General features: G+C 44.6%; 2 protein-coding genes across 3 annotated transcripts in view; one reads left to right on the forward strand and one right to left on the reverse strand.

Moving 5' to 3' along the window:
* Nucleotides 1-2585: 2585 nt before the first annotated feature.
* On the forward strand, nt 2586-7131 carry LOC124553317. The gene is made up of 3 exons (XM_047127195.1): nt 2586-3161; nt 6512-6760; nt 7093-7131. Exons 1-3 carry the CDS (start codon nt 2586-2588, stop codon nt 7129-7131), a joined length of 864 nt encoding a protein of 287 aa, XP_046983151.1.
* An 8943-nt stretch (nt 7132-16074) lies between these two features.
* The window catches only part of LOC124553842 (poly [ADP-ribose] polymerase tankyrase-1-like), a 62770-nt gene continuing 58721 nt past the window's right edge, over nt 16075-20123 (reverse strand). For both annotated transcript variants that reach the window (XM_047127831.1, XM_047127832.1), the window contains exon 4: nt 16075-16649. In XM_047127831.1, coding sequence (XP_046983787.1) covers nt 16163-16649 — 487 coding nt within the window. In that variant the 3' untranslated portion in view covers nt 16075-16162. The remainder of the gene's footprint in view (nt 16650-20123) is intronic.

The following is a 20123-nucleotide window of genomic DNA, read 5'->3' on the forward strand; positions in this document are numbered from 1 at the left end:
GCGGCCCCTGCAGACGCGTTGTAGACGTGATGCCTGACAGAGGAAAATGCACTGAGGACGGCCAAATGGAATATGTGGAAAAAGAGAATAGTTTCTCTGGCTTCCTGTAATGTGATAGAGGAGATCAATGTTACATGATACCTGGTATAACATCTCCTAAGTGGAGTATTACATCTGTGAGTTTTATTTCTGATCATATGTCGTTCTACAATTCTTTTTAATTTAAGATTACCTATTGCGCTTTTCAAATGATCAGCACATAACTGATTATTGCTGCAGTTGCCACACTGTAATTATGCACATTAATCACTGAACCATCTGTTTTCACATACATGAGTAAATTTGTTCTGGTGTAAAGTCAAACCCCATCACGCCAGTCAGGAACGTTAGAGCAAGAGGCTGTGGAGAAGACGTCAGCCAATAGCACGCCTCTCGAGGACGACAACGCGGCAGCAGCGACCTCTAGGCGAAGAGAACGTAAGCGCCGCGCCCATCTGGTCGCTGTCACTTCTACAGCAGCATCGAGATTAGGAACATCAAGACCAGCGACTCAGGAATTGTATATACTGAAGAGATTTCTTATTTACATGTCGCCCTTTCCTTGCCACACTTCGGTGTTATTGTCAAAGTTAGGTATTGTCATTGATTCATTTAGTAATAAGTCTCTTTAATACTATTTGCTTCAATTGCTGTCTAGATACCCCCGAAGCAGGTTTCCTAGGCACCCCATTTGCGATATCGAGGGAGGATACAACATGAGCGATGAGTATTAAGAGGAACCCAGTGCATGACGGCCACTGATTCTCTTTCGTGTTTTGCTGCCGCCTTAAATCTACATTGGCTTTTCTTTGCAGAGGCGTGTTTACATGCTTGAATAGCGTATCTTATAGAGTTTTTGCTAATCAGTGTTTTCAGGAGGGCGCTGCGGAAATTTTCTTTGCTTTTGTACTTACTTTTTTGCTTGCTTTGTCTGTTTATTGCATTTCTCTCTTCCAAAATGAACAACCCACTGTTGTAACCGCAGGAACAAGCCAAGTCTAATTGCAGTACCTTAAGAATAGTACGTGGGACGAAGTTAAAACTGTAGCGTGGGACGCCAGGCGTGGCAGAAGGGCCAGCCGAGGCGGCACTCGAGCTGCAGGGCAGCTGGGTGCTTTGATAAGAAAGTAAACAGCCGGTAGATACAAACGAGGGTCTGTGCAGGGACTCATGATAAGCATTCAATTAAGAATATCAACAGTAAGCATTCCTGGCTAGAGAGAGAGGTCTGGGAGTGGAGAGAGAAAGAAAGAGGGCCCTTGGTGGGGACCGCACTACGTCATGAGGAGCCAATGAAGGGCTCAGGACGCAGTGCGTGACCATATAGGGAGAGGCGCCTCTGCTCCTCCACTCAGCCTCTGAAGAACAATAGCAACAACAATGTTTTAACGATACCAAATAAGGGCACGTTGCCTTCGACGCTACGTCAGGCCAAGCGCTGGCGGGGTCGAAGGGGAAACGCTAACAAAACCCGAGAGCACGCCGCTCTGGGCAGCTAAGTTTTGTCTGGTGAGGGCGAAGAGTTAGATAGCAGCAGCCGACTTGGGCTGGGGAACGGGCTGTAGGCAGGCAGCCGGAGATAGTCGCTGGAGAGCGTCAGGGCGTAGCCGCGGGACTCTAACGTAGGGTGTTAAGAAACGTTGCAGAACTTCTAGTAGGCAGTCGGAACGGTGGAGTCAGTCACCGTCTCTGTGTTAGACTTGGCCTTCCTGTGAGTGCAACCACCGTCAGATAGGGCGATTTGTATTCACTTAGAATAAACTGCAATTTATTAAAGTTATCACGACTTTAATTTCTATCACCTTCCTAGCCTTGTGAAAACCAGGGATTATACATCTTAGCCAGATCAAAAGTCTCCCTCTCATTACGGTCAACCGGCTAAAATCCCATCCACGAACCGTGTCGCCCAATCCCTCGCAATACCCACGCTTGGGACGCGACATAAATAAAAACTTTTTGGTGCCAGGTGTGGGGTTATCACAAAGGCGCATAGGCAAATAGGAGGCAGAGACATTAGATTTTGCTACAGCGACTGTGGCAATTGGCAGGAAGTTGTGGCGACTCGCAACTTTCAGCATTAGTAGCACCAGTACGATAGAGTCCAGAAAGGTAGTCTTCGCGGGTGCAGGGCAACGCAGGACAGCGCCAGCGCGACGCAGAGCGACGAGGCACAGAGGTGCCTGAGAGGCCAGCGTTCGAGTCCGAGGGTCCGGGCCGAGCAGCAGCAGAAGCGGCAGCAGCCGTAGCAGCGGCAGCCGAGGAGAGCGACGGGGTCGGCACAGCCCAGCAGAGCGGCGGCCGGCGCATCGCAGCAGCGCGGGACAGAGCGGGCGCAGAGACAGCGCGGGACAGCGCGGGACAGCGCGGGCACAAGGAGAGCGCGAAGCAGCGCAGGACGACGCGAGCCAACAGAGCAGACGGCGCACCACAAAAGAAGCGGTAATTGTAAAACTGTATTAAGAATATTGTATTTTGTTGTGTAAAGTGTTAACTTAGTAAAGATGCCCCTAAATAATGAAGTTGCGTCATCCTCCACCAGTGGTAAGATGTCAGTGAAAGAGGCTCTATGTATTGTGTCGAAAGTGTTCGAAGGGAACAAGAAGGAGTTAAGAGAATTTATCGAAAATGTCGATGCAGCTTTTGAATTAGTAAAGCCTGAGGAACACGAAACATTATTGAAGTTCGTGAAAGCAAAGATAACCGGTGAGGCCAGGTCGAGATTGCAGGTGCGTGAACGCACAGGTACGTGGCAAGAGGTGAAACACGTTTTAGAGGAAAATTATGCCAGTAAGCGTACTATAGACTACTACGCATGTAAAATTTTCCAAGCCAGACAGGGACAAGGGGAACCGATAGCAATGTGGGCAAGCAGAATTGATGAAATGCAGAGAGACTTTCGCGAAGCGGTAAACAGAGTTACGGCCAGAGAAAACTTGAAAGGTGCAATAGAACTAGTTGACTCCTTAGGAAGAGCGTGTTTTATTCAGGGTTTAAGTAATGACAGAATACAAACCATAGTGAGAAGTAGAGGCGATGAAATCACGTTGGCAGCAGCAGTGGAGTTGGCACTGCAGGAGGAGAGTGCGATATTGTCCATGAGAGAGCGGGGACTAGCCCCGAGGGTAACGTACACTAGAAATAAGGGAGCTGTGAAAAACGTGAGAGAAAGTAAAGAGTTAAAATGTTTCAATTGTGGGCCGAGAGGTCACATAGCGAGCAAGTGTAGGAAAAGCAGGCCAGAGCATAGAGTACGAGTCATGACAGGTAAAGAATTTACAAACTTTTGCTATGGGTGTGACAAGCCGGGACACACAGACATGGAATGCAGGGTGCGGTTAAGGAAAGTTCACCCGATAGATGTAAGGGAATTCAGAGGGAATCATAGAGAAACCGATGGAGGGTTACGATAGTGGAGATGTCCACAGTGTAATTTACCAGGGAACTGCGGAGTTCCGTGCACAAGAGTAAAAGATGTTGCATGCTTTAAGTGTAAGCGGCAGGGCCACTACGCGAAAGACTGCCACGAAGGGCCCTGGCACGCCTGGAGAAAAGGCAGGGTGCCAGTATCGAGCAAAACAGGAAAGGTAGTACAGGGAAACTAAGAGGCGGCAAGGCCGCGCAGTCGGGCCTTGTTGCAATAGGTAAACCCATAGTGAGGGTAATCGACTGTGCAACAGAAAACGACGTGGTAATGTTGTACTGCGTAGAACTAAAGAAGTATTTAAAGTTGCTAATAGACACAGGAGCACAATTGTGTTTGTTAATGAGGACGAGCATTCCGGTAAAGAGTAGGCTGGGAATCAATGAAACAGAAAAGCTTCGGTTAAAAGGTGTAACGAGTGAAGCCGTTAGCACAATAGGCACGGTACAAATAAACTTAAGTATAGACGGATCTGAAGAGGTGAAACAGAAATTTCACGTGTACGGTAGAGGTTTAGACATTCCGTACGACGGATTGATAGGAAGAAATTTCTTAACACAGCATAGAGCTAAGCTGGACTATGCGGGTAAAATAATAAGACTAAAAGGGCGAGATATACCCTTAGTAGTAGAGGAAGAACCAAAGGGACAAGAGATAGAAGCAGATTCAGAAATAGGCGGGGAGATAGGGCCCCGGGAAGAAAGAATAATGTTGTTGAAAGTGGACGGAAAGGTACCACGGGGAATCGAAAGAGAAATGGTCATACCGAGGCAGGAGATTGCACAAGGGGTACATGTACCAGAGTCCTTAGTAAAAGTGCGAAATGGGAAATGCATTGTAAGTGCATTAAACGTGTCAGAGGACAGAGTTCGACTAGGAAATGTCAGATTAGTAACGGAAGAGTTAGAAAGAATAGCGAAAGTACGCGAAGTAAAATGTAGCACTGAAGCAGTAGGTAAGACGGAAAGTCGTGCTAGTGTGTTGCGAAGGCAACTCAGAATGGATCATTTGAATGTCGAAGAAAAGAGCGCTCTAGCAGAGGTCTGCACGGAGTACGGAGATGTATTTCATCTACCGGGGGACAAACTGTCCTATACTTCTGCAGTGAAACATAGAATACCGATTGCGCCGGAACACGCGGGGAAGGTAGTGAACGCTAGACCGTACAGAATCCCTGAAGCGCAAAAGGAAGTGCTAAAAGAGCAGATAGAACAAATGCTGAAGGATGACATAATTGTCGAAAGCAAGAGCGCATGGAACGCACCGTTACTGTTAGTTCCAAAGAAGTTGGATGCAAGTGGCAAGCAGAAATGGAGAATAGTAGTGGACTACCGACAATTAAATGACATCACGGTAGGCGATGCATTTCCACTGCCGAATATCTCCGATATCCTGGATCAATTAGGGCAAGCCAAGTACTTCTCGACGCTTGACCTCGCAAGCGGGTACCATCAAATATTGACGGACGAGAAGGACAGAGAGAAAACGGCATTCAGCTCAAACTATCAGCATTACGAATACAAAAGAATGCCGATGGGACTGAAAGGAGCCCCAGGATGTTTCCAGAGACTAATGAACACAGTATTGGCAGGTTTACAAGGTGTTAAATGTTTTGTCTATTTGGATGACATAGTATGTTATGGGAAAAACCTGCAGGAGCATAACGAAAAACTCCGGGAGATATTTGACAGGTTGCGAGAGCACAATTTGAAGTTGCAACCGGACAAGTGTGAATTTCTGAGGAAGGAGGTAATATTCCTAGGTCATTGTATCACGGACAAGGGAATATCACCGGATATGGCAAAGGTGGAGAAGGTGAAGTTCTTCCCACAGCCGAGAACAACAAAAGAACTAAAAGGGTTTCTAGGATTGATAGGGTACTATCGACGTTTCATTGCAAATTTCAGCAAAATTGCGAAACCTCTCCATGAGCTCTTAAAGAAAGGAGTAGAATACCAATGGGGAGAACGACAGAAGAATGCGTTCGAGGAACTGAAAGAGAAATTAGTGAATCCTCCGTTACTTCAGTATCCCGACTTTACAAAACCGTTTATAATCACAACGGATGCGAGTAACGCAGCGTTGGGAGCCGTGTTATCGCAAGGGAAAAAGATTGGCGAAGACTTGCCGATTGCATATGCATCCAGAGCACTGAACAAAGCAGAATTGAACTATAGTACAACGGAAAAAGAGTTGTTGGCTATAGTGTACGCGGTAAAACAGTTTAGACCATACGTGTATGGGCGAAAATTCACAGTAGTGACAGACCATAAGCCACTAACATGGATATTTAGTGTGAAGGATCCGAGTTCGAGGCTCCTAAAGTGGAGACTAAAGCTCGAAGAGTACGACTACGAGGTAGTATATAAGCCAGGAAGGCTAAACAGTAATGCAGACGCGTTGAGCCGGATAAGGCAGGAAGGAAAGGAAGAGATAAGTTCAAAGCGAAATGTGGAGGCAGAAAGAACCTCCGTAGCACAAGAAAAGGCGGAACAGAGTTCCGTAAACGTGCGGCAAGCGCAAGTGTCAGGTGAAATAGACCAGGAAACAAATAGTAATGAGGAAATTAGCCCCGAAGAAAAGGAAAGTATATTAAAGGAGATGCACGATAATCCCTTGGGAGGGCACCAGGGAATGCATAGGACATTTGAGAGGATAAAAGCGTACAAGCAGTGGCGCGGAATGAAGCGGGACATTGAGAATTATATTAGGAAGTGTCCATCATGTCAAAAGAACAAAAACACACAAATGAAAACAAGGATGCCTTTAGAAATTACAGACACAGCTGAAACAGTATTTGAAAAATGTGCAATGGATATAGTGGGTCCACTAGATGTATCTAGTACAGGAAAAAAGTACATGTTAACATTCCAAGACGATCTGAGTAAATTCACAGTAGCAGTCCCTATTGACAGGCAAGACGCTGAAACTGTAGTAGAAGCATTTGTAGAAAATATAGTATTAAGGTATGGGATTCCATCAGTTTTGTTAACAGATCAAGGATCAAATTTTCTGAGTGATGTGTTTAAAAGTGTATGTAAATTGTTGAAGGTAAAACGTATAAATACTACAGCGTACCACCCTGAGCCAAATGGTGCTCTAGAAAGGAGCCATAGAACAATTGTAGAATATCTCAGACACTTTGTAACAGGAGATCAAAGTTCATGGGACAAATGGGTGCCGTATGCAATTTTTGTGTTCAACACTACACCACACAGTAGCACAGGTTATACACCATTCGAGTTAATGTACGGAAGAAAGGTTAACATACCAGGAGTACTGCAGCAAGAAACACCGCAGGTAAGTAACGATTATGATTCGTATGTAAATAAGCTAAGAGCACGAATGCAGGAAGCCCATAGAGTGGCTAAAGATTCTATTATAAGGAGTAAGGTAATCAGTAAGGGACAGTATGATTTGAAACAGAATCCAAAAGAATTTAATGTAGGGGACAAGGTGTTATTACACGACGAATCAGTGAGACGTGGTAGATCTCGGAAACTAGATTCGCAATGGAGAGGTCCATTTGAAGTGTTAAAAGTGGAAGGTCCTAACGTAGTCATAAGAGTTAAGAGAAATAAGGAAACAAAAGTACATGCCAACAGGCTGAAACAGTTCTTTTAAAATTTCAGGTATGGCATTCAAGTGGCAAGTGGTGCAACTCATCATAGTGGTAGCAACATACAGCTTCGTTGCATCAGGATACGAAACGAACGAATTCAAAGTAACCTGAATACCAAGTTCATCAGGACTGTATTACGATCACGTAGGACAAATAGAGATATACAGTACCACATGGAGAATAGTCACATATGTTAACTTAGATGTAATAACAGAAAGATTTCAAAAAGCAGAGAGGTACGGTAAGGCAGCGGTACAGAGGTGCCGTGACACATTGAAACAATTAAACGTTGGATTAATAGAATGTAGAGTATTAGATCAGCAAGTTACACATCACGTAGAAAAGATTACAGGGCTACAGCAACTCGTACAGCAACTCACAAAACACGAAACCAGAAGAAACAGAGGAGTATTCAACTTCGTCGGACAGGTAAGTAAGATACTGTTCGGGACATTGGACGAAGCAGACGCAGCATACTATAAGGAAAGAATAGATGCTATGGAAAAGAACTCTGAAGGGTTGCTGAGGTTAACTAAGGAACAAGTGGCAGTGGTAAGGGCCACATTAGCAGGAGTAAACAGAACAGTCTATACATTAGAATCAAACGAACACATTCTAAGAACAGGCGTGCAGAGACTAGAAATGTTCATGAAGGAATACGTAAAGGAGACAGATATAGGTTTCAAACGAGTAGCAACTTTTGCCACTGTAACGGAACAAGTATTGCAATTAGCGGCAGTGTTTGGCCAAATCGAAGAAGAGTACGAGCAAATGATAAACGCCATTGTAAATGCTCAAAAGGGAATACTTCAGCCTCACATCATTAATCCAGTACAAATTGTGAAGTATCTAAGTTTAATCCGAGACGAATTAAAGGACGTGAAGTTTCCTGTTCCTCTCGCGGAGTCATCAGGCTACCTCTTGTTAAGAATAATCGATCTAGATGTTTTTATTTCCGGTAGCATACTAGGGTACGTAATTAATATCCCTTTAATAGACAATAATAATTTCAATTTGTACAGAGTTCTTCCATTACCAAAGGAGATTCCAAATATGAAAGGGAGGTACATATACATACAGCCCGAGAAAGAATTTCTACTGATAGATGAATCCAAAAGGGAATACGCGAAACTTTCTGCGGATGATTTAAAATGTAAAGAATTGAGTAAGAACAAAAAACTGTGCAAACAGTCATTCGCATTGCTATCGACATTCGACCATGAGGAATGCGAAGCCAAGTTATTACAACCGGTAAGAGAAATTCCGGAAGATTGTGTGCGAAAAATAGTCGCACTGAATCAGAGCCTTTGGACCCATCTAAACAGTAACCAATGGCTATATGTAGCTCCTAAGGAAGAAGGACTGACAGTGTTATGTGGAAAAGAACCCCCGAAGGATTTATTAATGAAAGGGGTAGGAAAGATAAGTTTTTATAGCAAATGTAAAGGGTATGGAACGAGAGTGTTCATACAAACAGATAGAGTAATTCATAGTAACGTAACAAAGAAGGATATAATACCTCAAATTAATTTAGAATTTGACTGTTGTGTAGTAAACGAAGAAAAGAAGAATGTATCAATGTTAACGCTAGATTTACCACTAGAGCAGGTAGTAACACAATTAGACGACTTGAAAGTCGCTGGGAAAAGGTTGGACGATGTCCAGCGGATGGCCGAAAGGCAGGAGGAGGAACTAAAATACTCCAGATACTTTACCCATTACTCAGTAACTACATACGTAGCTATAGCAATAGTCATTGTTATTGTAATAACATGTTGTTGTAAAAATTGTAAATGCTGTAAGGAATGTTTCAAAAGTTTATGGAAGTACTTTGACGATAGTAACTGTTGTGGAAAAGTATGTATAAGAAACACTATAGTAAATCAATATCCAGAGACTAGCTTAAGCAGAAGGCAAGCTAATAAAGACACAGAAGAGGTAGTAACATACGAAAGATGTGGGAAAAACCAAGAAGATTCAGTTCTGTTCAGGAACAGGCGTTAAGTCAAATCAAAAGGTAAAATATATTAGAGGTGTCTTATGAAAAGGTGTAATCAATTTTAGTGTTTTGTCCATTTTGGAAACTGTATGTATTTGTTGAATGAAAATGGTATTTTGTATCAATGTTTAAAAATGTACCTTGATTGTAATTGTATCAATGACTGAAAAAGAAAAATGTACCTTGATGAATGTATGTTTGATAAATAATTGTTGTAGCAATGAATTGAAGAAGAAAAAAAAAGAAAGAGAAGAAAAGTGTATCTTGATAAATGTATGTATAAAATGATTGTCTCACAAAGAACTTAATGGAATTAAGTGTATATGAAAGAAAAAGAAACATATGAAGTGTTGATGTAACAAAGAAAATGTAATCAAATAAAATGAGAGAATCACAATTGACGGTACTCTGAGGAGTAACGCCAATTTCCCTGGCGGGGGAGGTGTTGTAACCGCAGGAACAAGCCAAGTCTAATTGCAGTACCTTAAGAATAGTACGTGGGACGAAATTAAAACTGTAGCGTGGGACGCCAGGCGTGGCAGAAGGGCCAGCCGAGGCGGCACTCGAGCTGCAGGGCAGCTGGGTGCTTTGATAAGAAAGTAAACAGCCGGTAGATACAAACGAGGGTCTGTGCAGGGACTCATGATAAGCATTCAATTAAGAATATCAACAGTAAGCATTCCTGGCTAGAGAGAGAGGTCTGGGAGTGGAGAGAGAAAGAAAGAGGGCCCTTGGTGGGGACCGCACTACGTCACGAGGAGCCAATGAAGGGCTCAGGACGCAGTGCGTGACCATATAGGGAGAGGCGCCTCTGCCCCTCCACTCAGCCTCTGAAGAACAATAGCAACAACAATGTTTTAACGATACCAAATAAGGACACGTTGCCTTCGACGCTACGTCAGGCCAAGCGCTGGCGGGGTCGAAGGGGAAACGCTAACAAAACCCGAGAGCACGCCGCTCTGGGCAGCTAAGTTTTGTCTGGTGAGGGCGAAGAGTTAGATAGCAGCAGCCGACTTGGGCTGGGGAACGGGCTGTAGGCAGGCAGCCGGAGATAGTCGCTGGAGAGCGTCAGGGCGTAGCCGCGGGACTCTAACGTAGGGTGTTAAGAAACGTTGCAGAACTTCTAGTAGGCAGTCGGAACGGTGGAGTCAGTCACCGTCTCTGTGTTAGACTTGGCCTTCCTGTGAGTGCAACCACCGTCAGATAGGGCGATTTGTATTCACTTAGAATAAACTGCAATTTATTAAAGTTATCACGACTTTAATTTCTATCACCTTCCTAGCCTTGTGAAAACCAGGGATTATACATCTTAGCCAGATCAAAAGTCTCCCTCTCATTACAGTCAACCGGCTAAAATCCCATCCACGAACCGTGTCGCCCAATCCCTCGCAATACCCACGCTTGGGACGCGACACCACCTCTCCCAGCCCCTGCTCCAGGGCCACAGCGGCAAGTTATAGATGCAACGCAGCTGACACAGATCACAAATGTTTCAGCTGCAGACTCAGCAAATCGCAACTCTACAGTACAGCAGGTGCTCACCGCTCAAGTCAATAATGCAGCCCATAATACCCGCCCTCCAGCTTCGAGTGCCGTACTGCCTTTTCGCCAGTTCAATTAATAACAAGAGGAAGGGCTCGAATGGTTGCAACAGTTTGAAGCCCACATACCTGGTCACGAATACCAGGTACTGTGAAACTCCATTATTTCTTATCAGCAGTAGGAAGTGCTGTGTTTCGCCTCACTCAGAGATTATTCCCTACCACAGCTCTGAGAGAACTTTCTTGAGATCAAGTTGTAGATTCGATAATTAACTATTATGACTAACAAGTCACTGTTGTAGAAGCTAGGTATCACTTCTTTCACTGCAAGAAACGGTCAGAACAAACATATCATGAGTGGTTAACAGATTTGGAGGGTATGATGAAGAAATTCAAATTAAAATGTGCTTTTGGTGCTCTATATTTAGATGTTATGTTGAGTGATGCGATCATTTACAATGTAACTGATGTCACACTTAGAGAACAAATTTTGAAACTGGCCGATCCACCATTTCAGCAAGTAGTGCAAATACTAGATCAGTGCAGTTCAGGTGCCATGTCGCTGATAAATCTGAGCGGCCACCAGTTTGTCGGGCTGAGTGTGTTGCTCACGAGCGGCCCGTCAGGTGGCGGCTGCCTGTGCACGCCACGCCTCGTAAACAGTTCTCTACTCAGTGTAAGCAGCTCTCTATAAGGTAATGAGAGTTGAGTCATGCCCTTAGTGCTTTTCACAGCACAAACGCAAGGATTGCCCTTCTAGACGAGTACAGTGGTATGCCTGGAGAAAGAAAGGTCACAAACAGTCAGTATGTTTGCAACGGAACAACCATAAGATTTCTGTTCACTCACAAAATTCTAGTCATAAGACCCATGTAATCAATGCAGTGTACTCAAAGCCTGCTGCAGGTATTAGCATAACTAGCAACCACAAACGTTTTGTTAATTTGCATATTAGTGAAAAACGTGTGAAATTTCAGTTGGACATGGGTGCCTCTGTAACGTACCTGAATCGTAACACATATGAACTTTTTGGCTCCCCATGCCTGTCTAAAACTAGCACGCACCTGATGGCGTATAATGGACAAGACGTTCGTGTTCTCAGAAAATGTACTTTGCCTGCAATGTATCACTCACATACACGAACTGTAGCGTTCACTGTGCTACAGTCATGCGATTGTGAGAACATACAATACGTGATCGACAGTATCTGAAAACGTGGATGAAAATTACTTACAAAATCCTGACGCCCACCATCGATAATGCTGGAATACAGTATGGTGTTGGCCCACCCTTAGCCTTCATGACAGCTTCCACTCTCGCAGCCATACGTTCGATCAGATGATGGAAGGTTCCTTGGGGAATGGCAGCCCATTCTTCACGGAGTGCTACACTGAGCAGAGGTATCGATGTCGATCAGTGAGACCTGGCACGAAGTCGGCGTTCCAAAACATCTCAAAGGTGTTCTGTAGGATTCTGGTCAGGAGTCTCTGCATTAGAGGGACGTTACTGTCGTGTAACCACTCCGCCAGAGGCCGTGCTTTATGAAGAGGTGCTCGATCGTGTTGAAGGATGCAGTCGCCATCCCCGAATTGATCTTCATCAGTGGGAAGCAAGAAGGTGCTTAAAACATCAATGTAGGCCTGTGCTGTGATAGTGCCACGCAAAACAGTAAGGAGAGCAAGCCCCTCCATGAAAAACACGACCACACCATTACACCACCGCCTCAGAATTTTACTGTTGGCACCACACACGCTTACACATGACGTTCACTGGGCATTCGCCCAATACACACCCTGCCATCGAATCACCACGTTGTGTACTATGATTTGTCACTCAACACAATATTTTCCTAAGAGGACAACACCTGAATTGTGCTACTTGATGTTGTCGAGTTCATTGGCACAGCCAAACGAAACTTGCTATTAGTGTACACCACAACCAACCAACGAGTGTTCCAGAAAGATCCCACAAAGTCTATGTTTTGCCTCGAATGCTTGCCTGCTGTCTTAGGGTTGGACAACGGCCCTGATTTCATGTCAAATGAATTTAGAACATTCTGTGTATGCAATGGCATACATAGCTAACTAGTGCACTGTTCCATCCACAGTCAAACTGGAAGGTGGGACGTTTTGTCAGAACTTTCAACCAGCAGATGGCTGAACATCACAAGGCACACACTAGGCATCGAGCAATGCAACTGTTTCTCGTCTCCTATCGTTCACGTCCACGAGATGGAACATCGCTGGCGGACACTGCTCCACCCTCCTCAACATCCAGCGCCCAAGTAAGGACGCAGAGGATAGGTGCGAGGCGAGATCGTTCGTCGACTTGGCACTTGCATGTATCTGATTTCAGGCTGAGATGGATTGCAGGGCCGACATCACAATCGAATTAAAAAAAAGTGTATGATATTTTATGGGACTTAACTGCTAAGGTCATCAGTCCCTAAGCTTACACACTACTTAACCTAAATTATCCTAAGGACAAACACACACACCCATGCCTGCGGGAGGACTCGAACCTCCACCGCGACCAGCTGCACAGCAATCAAATTCGCCACTGTTAGTGCACAGTGATTCTTCTGTGCCTCTTCCCCAAGATTCACATATCCCGAAGACAGTGGAGCCACAGCAGCCATCAGTGGGTGTCATCACATCTTGGGACGCAACGATGGAGATGGTGCCTTCACCTCCTCTAGTCCTACCGATGGCGCTGGAACCACCCACACCGCAGCGTCTGACGCCTTCTACATCTGGTTATTGGCTTCCAGAGGTGGATGCATACCCTTCTGGTCGTTTTCTGGGGGACGTTTCCGCCAGAGTGAAGGCCGAATGGTGGGGTACCACAGGAAGCCTGACATTCCCTGCAGCCACAGCTTCCAGTCAATCGCAGCGACCACGACCCTGCCTCCCCTCCCCTCCAGACGGCAGTCCGTCGGTTTGGGAGGGGAGGAAATTTCCGGCAGAAAGCCAAGCGCCGGCACGTCAGTCGGGAACGCTAGAGCAGAGAGGGCTGTGAAGAGGACGTCAGCCAATAGCACGCTGACCGATCGACAGCAGCGGCCTCTCGCCGAAGAGAACACAAGCGCCGCTGCTGACTGGTAGCGGCCACTGCTACAGCAGCATCCGAGACTGGGTACATTAAGACTACCTCCTTAGGAATTGTATATGCTGACGAGATTGTTATTTGAATGTCACCCTTTGCTTGCGACACTTCTGTGTTGTTGTCAAACTTAGGTACTGTCATTTACTTATTTTGTAATAAAAGTCTTTTATACATTTTGCTTGAGTTGTTGTTTACCAATCCAAGAAGCGGATTTCCTAGACACACCATATTTGGCAAATTGGCAGGATACAACAAAATTCAGCATGTAATCGAAACTAATGTGCTGTAAGCACTGGTGATAATACCACTTTGAAACTACACACCAAAGATGCGGGATTGTCAGCACATTAGATACAGAAGTAAATTCGGTCGAAGATCTAAAATGAAGACGTGTTTTAAGTACAGAAGTTATGTGTCAGGAGTCTGGAGTTTTATACAAGTTCCAATAGCACCAAACATTTACCGAACAAGTATTTATTAATAAATGTTGTGAGAAAACTAGTGTTTATTAGTAATCGAGGATTACTCAATTTCTTTTGAATTTTCAGCAAAAGGAGATTCCCTCTGATATGGCGCCTGCCGCTATCCTGTGATGTTTAGAGCGCACGCTATAATCGATTATAGTTCACTGTTCTGGTGTGAGTGGCGCTGCGGTGGTGATTTGCTGTTACATCGCTGGCGTGTAATTGCGTTGGCCGGCGGAAAGCGACAGGGTAGTCGGTTTCCAGGTACTGCACGGAAGGTGAAGTTCGCTATGCCTGACCTGCTGGTGACTAGCGCTAAGGTTGTTGTGCTTCGCAATATGAGCAAGGTGGTCTGGCCATGCGGTGGTGAGTAATCTGAGTTGGCGTACTTGTTCAGCCTGCCTGTCTGATGAGGAGGTCGGGTGGGGTCCTGTGATACTCTGGCCCAGAGATAACTAGCTGCTGAATTTTGGAGTCGTCTGCTAGGTTGGGATGTGAGCTCGGTTGGTTAGTCAAATTTTCCGCTGGAAGCTCCAGAACCGGTTTCTGAACTTCATTCTGATGTGGGACGGCGTTGCTGGAAGTTTGTGCTGTGTGTGTGTGTGGCACGTAACGGTATTTGTTGGTACTAATTTGTTTGCTCAACTGGAGTACCTTTTGGTTATCCCGCTGAGTGGGTCGTTGCCCACCCAGTCTGCTCAGCGTTACCTTAGGTGGTATCTGTTTGTTCCTTTTTTGAAGTAATTCACATAGGTGGTTCCTGTTACCCACCCGGAGTTGTGTTCATGTATATTTGGCATTTGATGTTTTAGGTAAAATCTGCCTAAGAAAGGCGTTTTTGGAAAGTATATCATACTGATTTACTGGTGCTTGGTATATGTGGTCTTCTGCGACCTGAACAACATGATCTCGTCAATTTGGTTTGTGTAACAGAATTTGGTGGTATGTTTTGTATTTTTTTCTCACTGTGTTATTATTAACTTGGTGGAATAGTTGTGTTTGGTATCGTTAAAGCACTTCTAAGACTGTGGTTTTACTATTCATATGCGCTTGGCTTTTATTGTTTTGTTTTAAGAAGCGAGAATTGCTTATTAATATTTGTGTGTGTTGGCTTCCAGCACTTGTTAAGAGCGCCCGAGTTAATGGCGCCATGGTTATCATGTGCTGTCGGGATGTTATATTGTTATTTGATTTTTAAAATTTTATCTTGTGTTGATGTTATCTGTCGTGTGTTACAGAACATAACCAAGGTGCATAAGTAGTGGACAGTTGTGGGAGGCATGTCGGGGAGCTCTCAGTGATTTATTTCGGGGACCGTTTCTAGTGGGAAGGCTTTGAAGTGTTGAGATCTCGCACGTTTGTGTTTGCATTGGGGGTTGGCCTTGCCCTTTGGTTATATCAAATTATTATTTTGTTGTTATATTTATTGGTTGTGTGTCGCGCTTCTTCGATTTAATAGTGCCAAGTGCCATTATCTTTCTCATGATTTTTCTTATATAAATGATTTTAAATTGTAATGCCAAGTTAACATATTAGTGGATTTTGTCTCTTGGGTAAACTCCAAAGGCACTATTGTAAAAGGTCATTTGATTTTATGGTGGCAAGACGCCGTTATTGTTTTTAAAGCTGTTTGTTTTAACTATTTGTTAAGCTCTGTAAGTTACACGAATATATTGTTACTTAAAAGAGTTTAGCATTGGCAATTTAATAAATTGTGTACAAAGTCTGCTGTTTGGATATTATTGGGCGGAAATCCGTGGATAGTTGTCATATAAGAACACACATTCCACCCTCCTTCTACCTACAGTTCTCACTCTGGTTGTAACGGTAATGGATTCGTTGTATGTACTACGTAAATATGGGTGCAAAGCAAGACTGCAGGATTAACTTTTCTGAATTGTTTATTTTAAAAGTAGCAGAGGTTACACAGAAAGCTTTATTTATTTTACTCCGTAGTCGTCTGCATTACACTCAGCTTGATCTTAGGATGTCTATGAGCGACTGGTGGTTGTTCCGCTCGGCTAGGTCCAGCGGCGTGTCCCCACCATAATTCCTGTCTTCTCTGTCGGCCCCTGCCTCTAACAGTGCAGCCGCCGCCTCTGCACGGCCACGCCGTGCTGCATCGTGCAGTGGCGTGCTCCCACTTTGATCCCTGGCGTTGTGGTCGGCAGAGGAAGCTGCCAGCAGCCGCACCACAGCTGCATGGCCTTTCCATGCAGCCAGATGTAGAGGCGTGTTCTGCCAGCGGTCCCTGGCGTTAACGCCTGCTCCTACCTCCAGCAGATGGGCCGCCACCTCCCCGTGCCCCATGGCTGCTGCCCAGTGCAGTGCTGTCCGCTTGTTCTCGTCCTTCGCCTCCACGTCCGCCCCCACTGCCAGCAACGTTCGCACTTTGCTCACTGACCCATCCTTAGCTGCAGCAATCAGCATCTCGCCCTTCATGTCTCCAGATAGATTTCTGCAACAAAAGGACAATACTAACAAATTTCTTCAAATTTTGCAAAAACAGACATAATGTCTTATGGGATGACAGCAATCAGTGATTTTATAATGTTACTTTAAATCCGTCTTGATTGCAAGTTTTTTTTATTATTCATATGACCGGTTTCGGTTCATTCAGAACCATCTTCAGATCTGATATTTAAGTTACAGGAGTAACCCGTCCAACTCAGCAACTTTCACATGCTACGTCACATATGTGACATAGCACATATGTCACATATGTGACATAGCATGTGAAAGTTGCTGAATTGGACGGGTTACTCCTGTAACTTAAATATCAGATCTGAAGATGGTTCTGAATGAACCGAAACCGGTCATATGAATAATAAAAAAAAACTTGCAATCAAGACGGATTTAAAGTAACATTATAATTTCTTCAAAGACACACGTCTGAGGACGAAACACTATCGCAGAAGCAGAACTGTGATGAGTTCCAAGAACACATCTCCCCAATAAGGTTACCACAATACACTGGTGTCCAAAATTAAAGCAACAAACTGCGATTTCCCTGTCCTGTGTCTAATTCACGATATGATCATGCATACTGTCTACAGATGTCAGCACCATCGTGTTCTACACGGAAGACAGCATTCCAGTCAACAGACAACCAAGCTCACAATGAAGTCAGTGCACCTATGAAATGGGATAGTGTTTTCCGGGTAGTCCCACATCCACAATCTCTGTAGGCACAGTCACAGACGGTGGAGTATGGTACAGAGAAGACGCATGCCAGGCTCTCTGCAGTGGAGGGCCATAGGAAGAATGGAAGCAGCACAATCACAAACTGAAGTGGCCTGGTGGCTCAATGTGGATCTTACTGTTGTTTCTCAGATGTGGCGACAGTTGGTAGATACAGAAACTGTCTCTCGAAGACGAGGGCAGGATCCAACACGTGTGATACGAGAAAGGGGGCACCGCTATTTGGCTAAAAGGGCATCACAGTACTGCCTTACTACTGCATGGCAACTGGCATCACACCTCGCAGTATGCACTGGATGTGTTGTATCGAGGCAAACGTTATACAGAAGGCCACAGCAGAGTAGCCTATATAGTCAGAGACCTGTTGTATATGAACCCCTGACACATCTCCACAGAGAGTAATATGTAAAGTCATCAACACGCAACTGGATGGCTGAACCATGGGCCAATGTTATTTTCACAGGTGAATCCCAGTGTGGACTGGAGAGTGATTATCGACAGATTTGCATATGGAGGGAACGTGGAACAGGATTTTGGAGCCCAAACATTGAGGAACAAGCCTGTTATTCAGAAGGATCTTTAATGGTGTGGGCAGCGATTACGTTGACACCTCTTCATGACACTGTATGGGTGAATTGGCAAGGGTTAACTCCTGTCAGGTATCGTAACGAGATCTGGGGAACTCATATGCCATTGTTGCGAGGTGCTGTGGCCTCATAGGGATATGCCTCATACAGATCAGGTGATTGACGTTTTCTTGGAAATAGAAGATATTGCACACATGGGAGATCCCAATTTCAATCCCATTGAGCATATTGCGGATACACTAGGGAGATGGGTTGCATCACATAAGCATCCACAAACAATTCCATAAATCTTGTGAGTTGCTCTGCAGGAAGAATGATGTTATTGCCTCCACTTGAGAGTGATGACTTCGTTCGCAGCTTGCCCTGTTTTTGTCAGGTGGTCACAAACTATGCTGAGCACATTAAACCAGTAGTCGAATTGAGTGTGCAGTTCTGTTAAGTTGGAAAAAAAACGAAGAACATTTTTGTCTACCATAGTGGTCAGTGCTAATAGACAAGCAACACTGTGTGAAATAAATGCAGAAATCGATGTAGAATGTACGACTAACGTATCTGTGAGGACAGTGCGGCTAAATTTGGGATTAATGGGCTGTGGTAACAGATGTCCAATGCTAGTACCTTTACTAACAGTATGGTATCACCTGCAGCTCCTTTCCTGGTCTCGTGACTAAAATGGTAGGATCCGAGGCGGCTGGAAAAGCTTGGTCAGATAAGTCTCGAATTCCGTTGGTGAAAACTGATGGTGGTGTTCGAGTGTGACGTAGACCCCACAAAACTGTGGACCCTAGTTGACAACAAGACACTGTGGCTCCATAATGGTGTGCGCTGTGTTTATGTGGAATGGACTGAGTCCTCTGGTCCAGCTGAACCAATCGTTGACTGGAAATGGTTATGTTTGGCTAGTGCGAGACCATTTTCAGCCATTTTTTGACTCCATTTTCTCAAACAACGATATAATGAGCCACAACTGTCCGCAACTGATTTGAGGAACATTGTGGACAACTCGTGTAAATGATTTGGCCATCTGGATCGCGCAACATGAATCCCATAGAAGATTTATGGGACATAATCGACAGGTCAGTTCCTGTACAAAATCCTCCACCAGCAACACATTCGCAGTAGTGGGTGGCTCCAGGGACAGCACAGCAAAATATTTTTACAAGTGACTTCAACGACTTCTCGGGTCCCCGCCACGTCGAGTTGTCGTACTAGGCTGGGCAGAAGAAGGTCTGACACGATATTAGGAGGTATCCCACGACTCTTGCCACATCAGTGAATGTAGCTGTATTCCTGTCTTTCTCTGAACATTTCTATATTTTCTTCTTTCGTCGATCAGTTGCAGTATTTCTTCTGTTACTAAGGGTTTCTCCGAAGTTAGCTTCCCTTTATCTGTGTCGTCTGTCCACCGTCGGTTATTTTACATTCTAGAGATGTACACTCGTATTCAACTGAACAGCCTACTGTGTTGTTCCTTACCGCCATATCCACATCGTTGGTAAACTTCAAATACATCTCATCATTTCTCAGTACTGCATTATGATACATCTTTCTACACTGATTCTTCTGGACGATTCTCTTGAACTTCACTCTACTCTTCATAATTATTAGATCTGTATTTACATCTGAGTACACCTTACAGTCCAATATCTGATTTCGAATCTCTGACCATGATGTAATCCAACAGCACTCTTTCAGTGTCTCTGGGTCTCTTCCAAGTATACTTTTTCGTCACACGATTCCTGAACAGAGTATTCGTAAATACCATCTCACATTGGTTGTACAACTCAATTAGACTTTCATCTCTGTCATCCCAATGCCAATCCCATATATCCGATGACCCTTTCTGCTTCTCCTTCCCCTGCAACCGCATTTTAATTTCATACTTTCTTTTCTCCTTTTTACTTGTGTCATTGGCATGTGTACCTGAACTGTCGCTGTCTGAATTCGCTTGATGTCGAATCTGGTGAGAGAAACTCTGTCGTTGAGAAGTTCACAGTAGTCCGCTCTCTCCCCTATTTTCCTATTCGTAACGATCCCTCCTCCCAACATAGCATTTTCTGCTGCTGATGATATACCTCAATGTGTCTTAAGATAAATGCTTAGCCTTTTCCTAGCTCACATCAGTGACCCCCAATGTATCTAGA

Source organism: Schistocerca americana, chromosome 11 (genome assembly GCF_021461395.2).
Source record: "Schistocerca americana isolate TAMUIC-IGC-003095 chromosome 11, iqSchAmer2.1, whole genome shotgun sequence".
NCBI classification, from domain to species: Eukaryota; Metazoa; Arthropoda; class Insecta; order Orthoptera; family Acrididae; genus Schistocerca; species Schistocerca americana.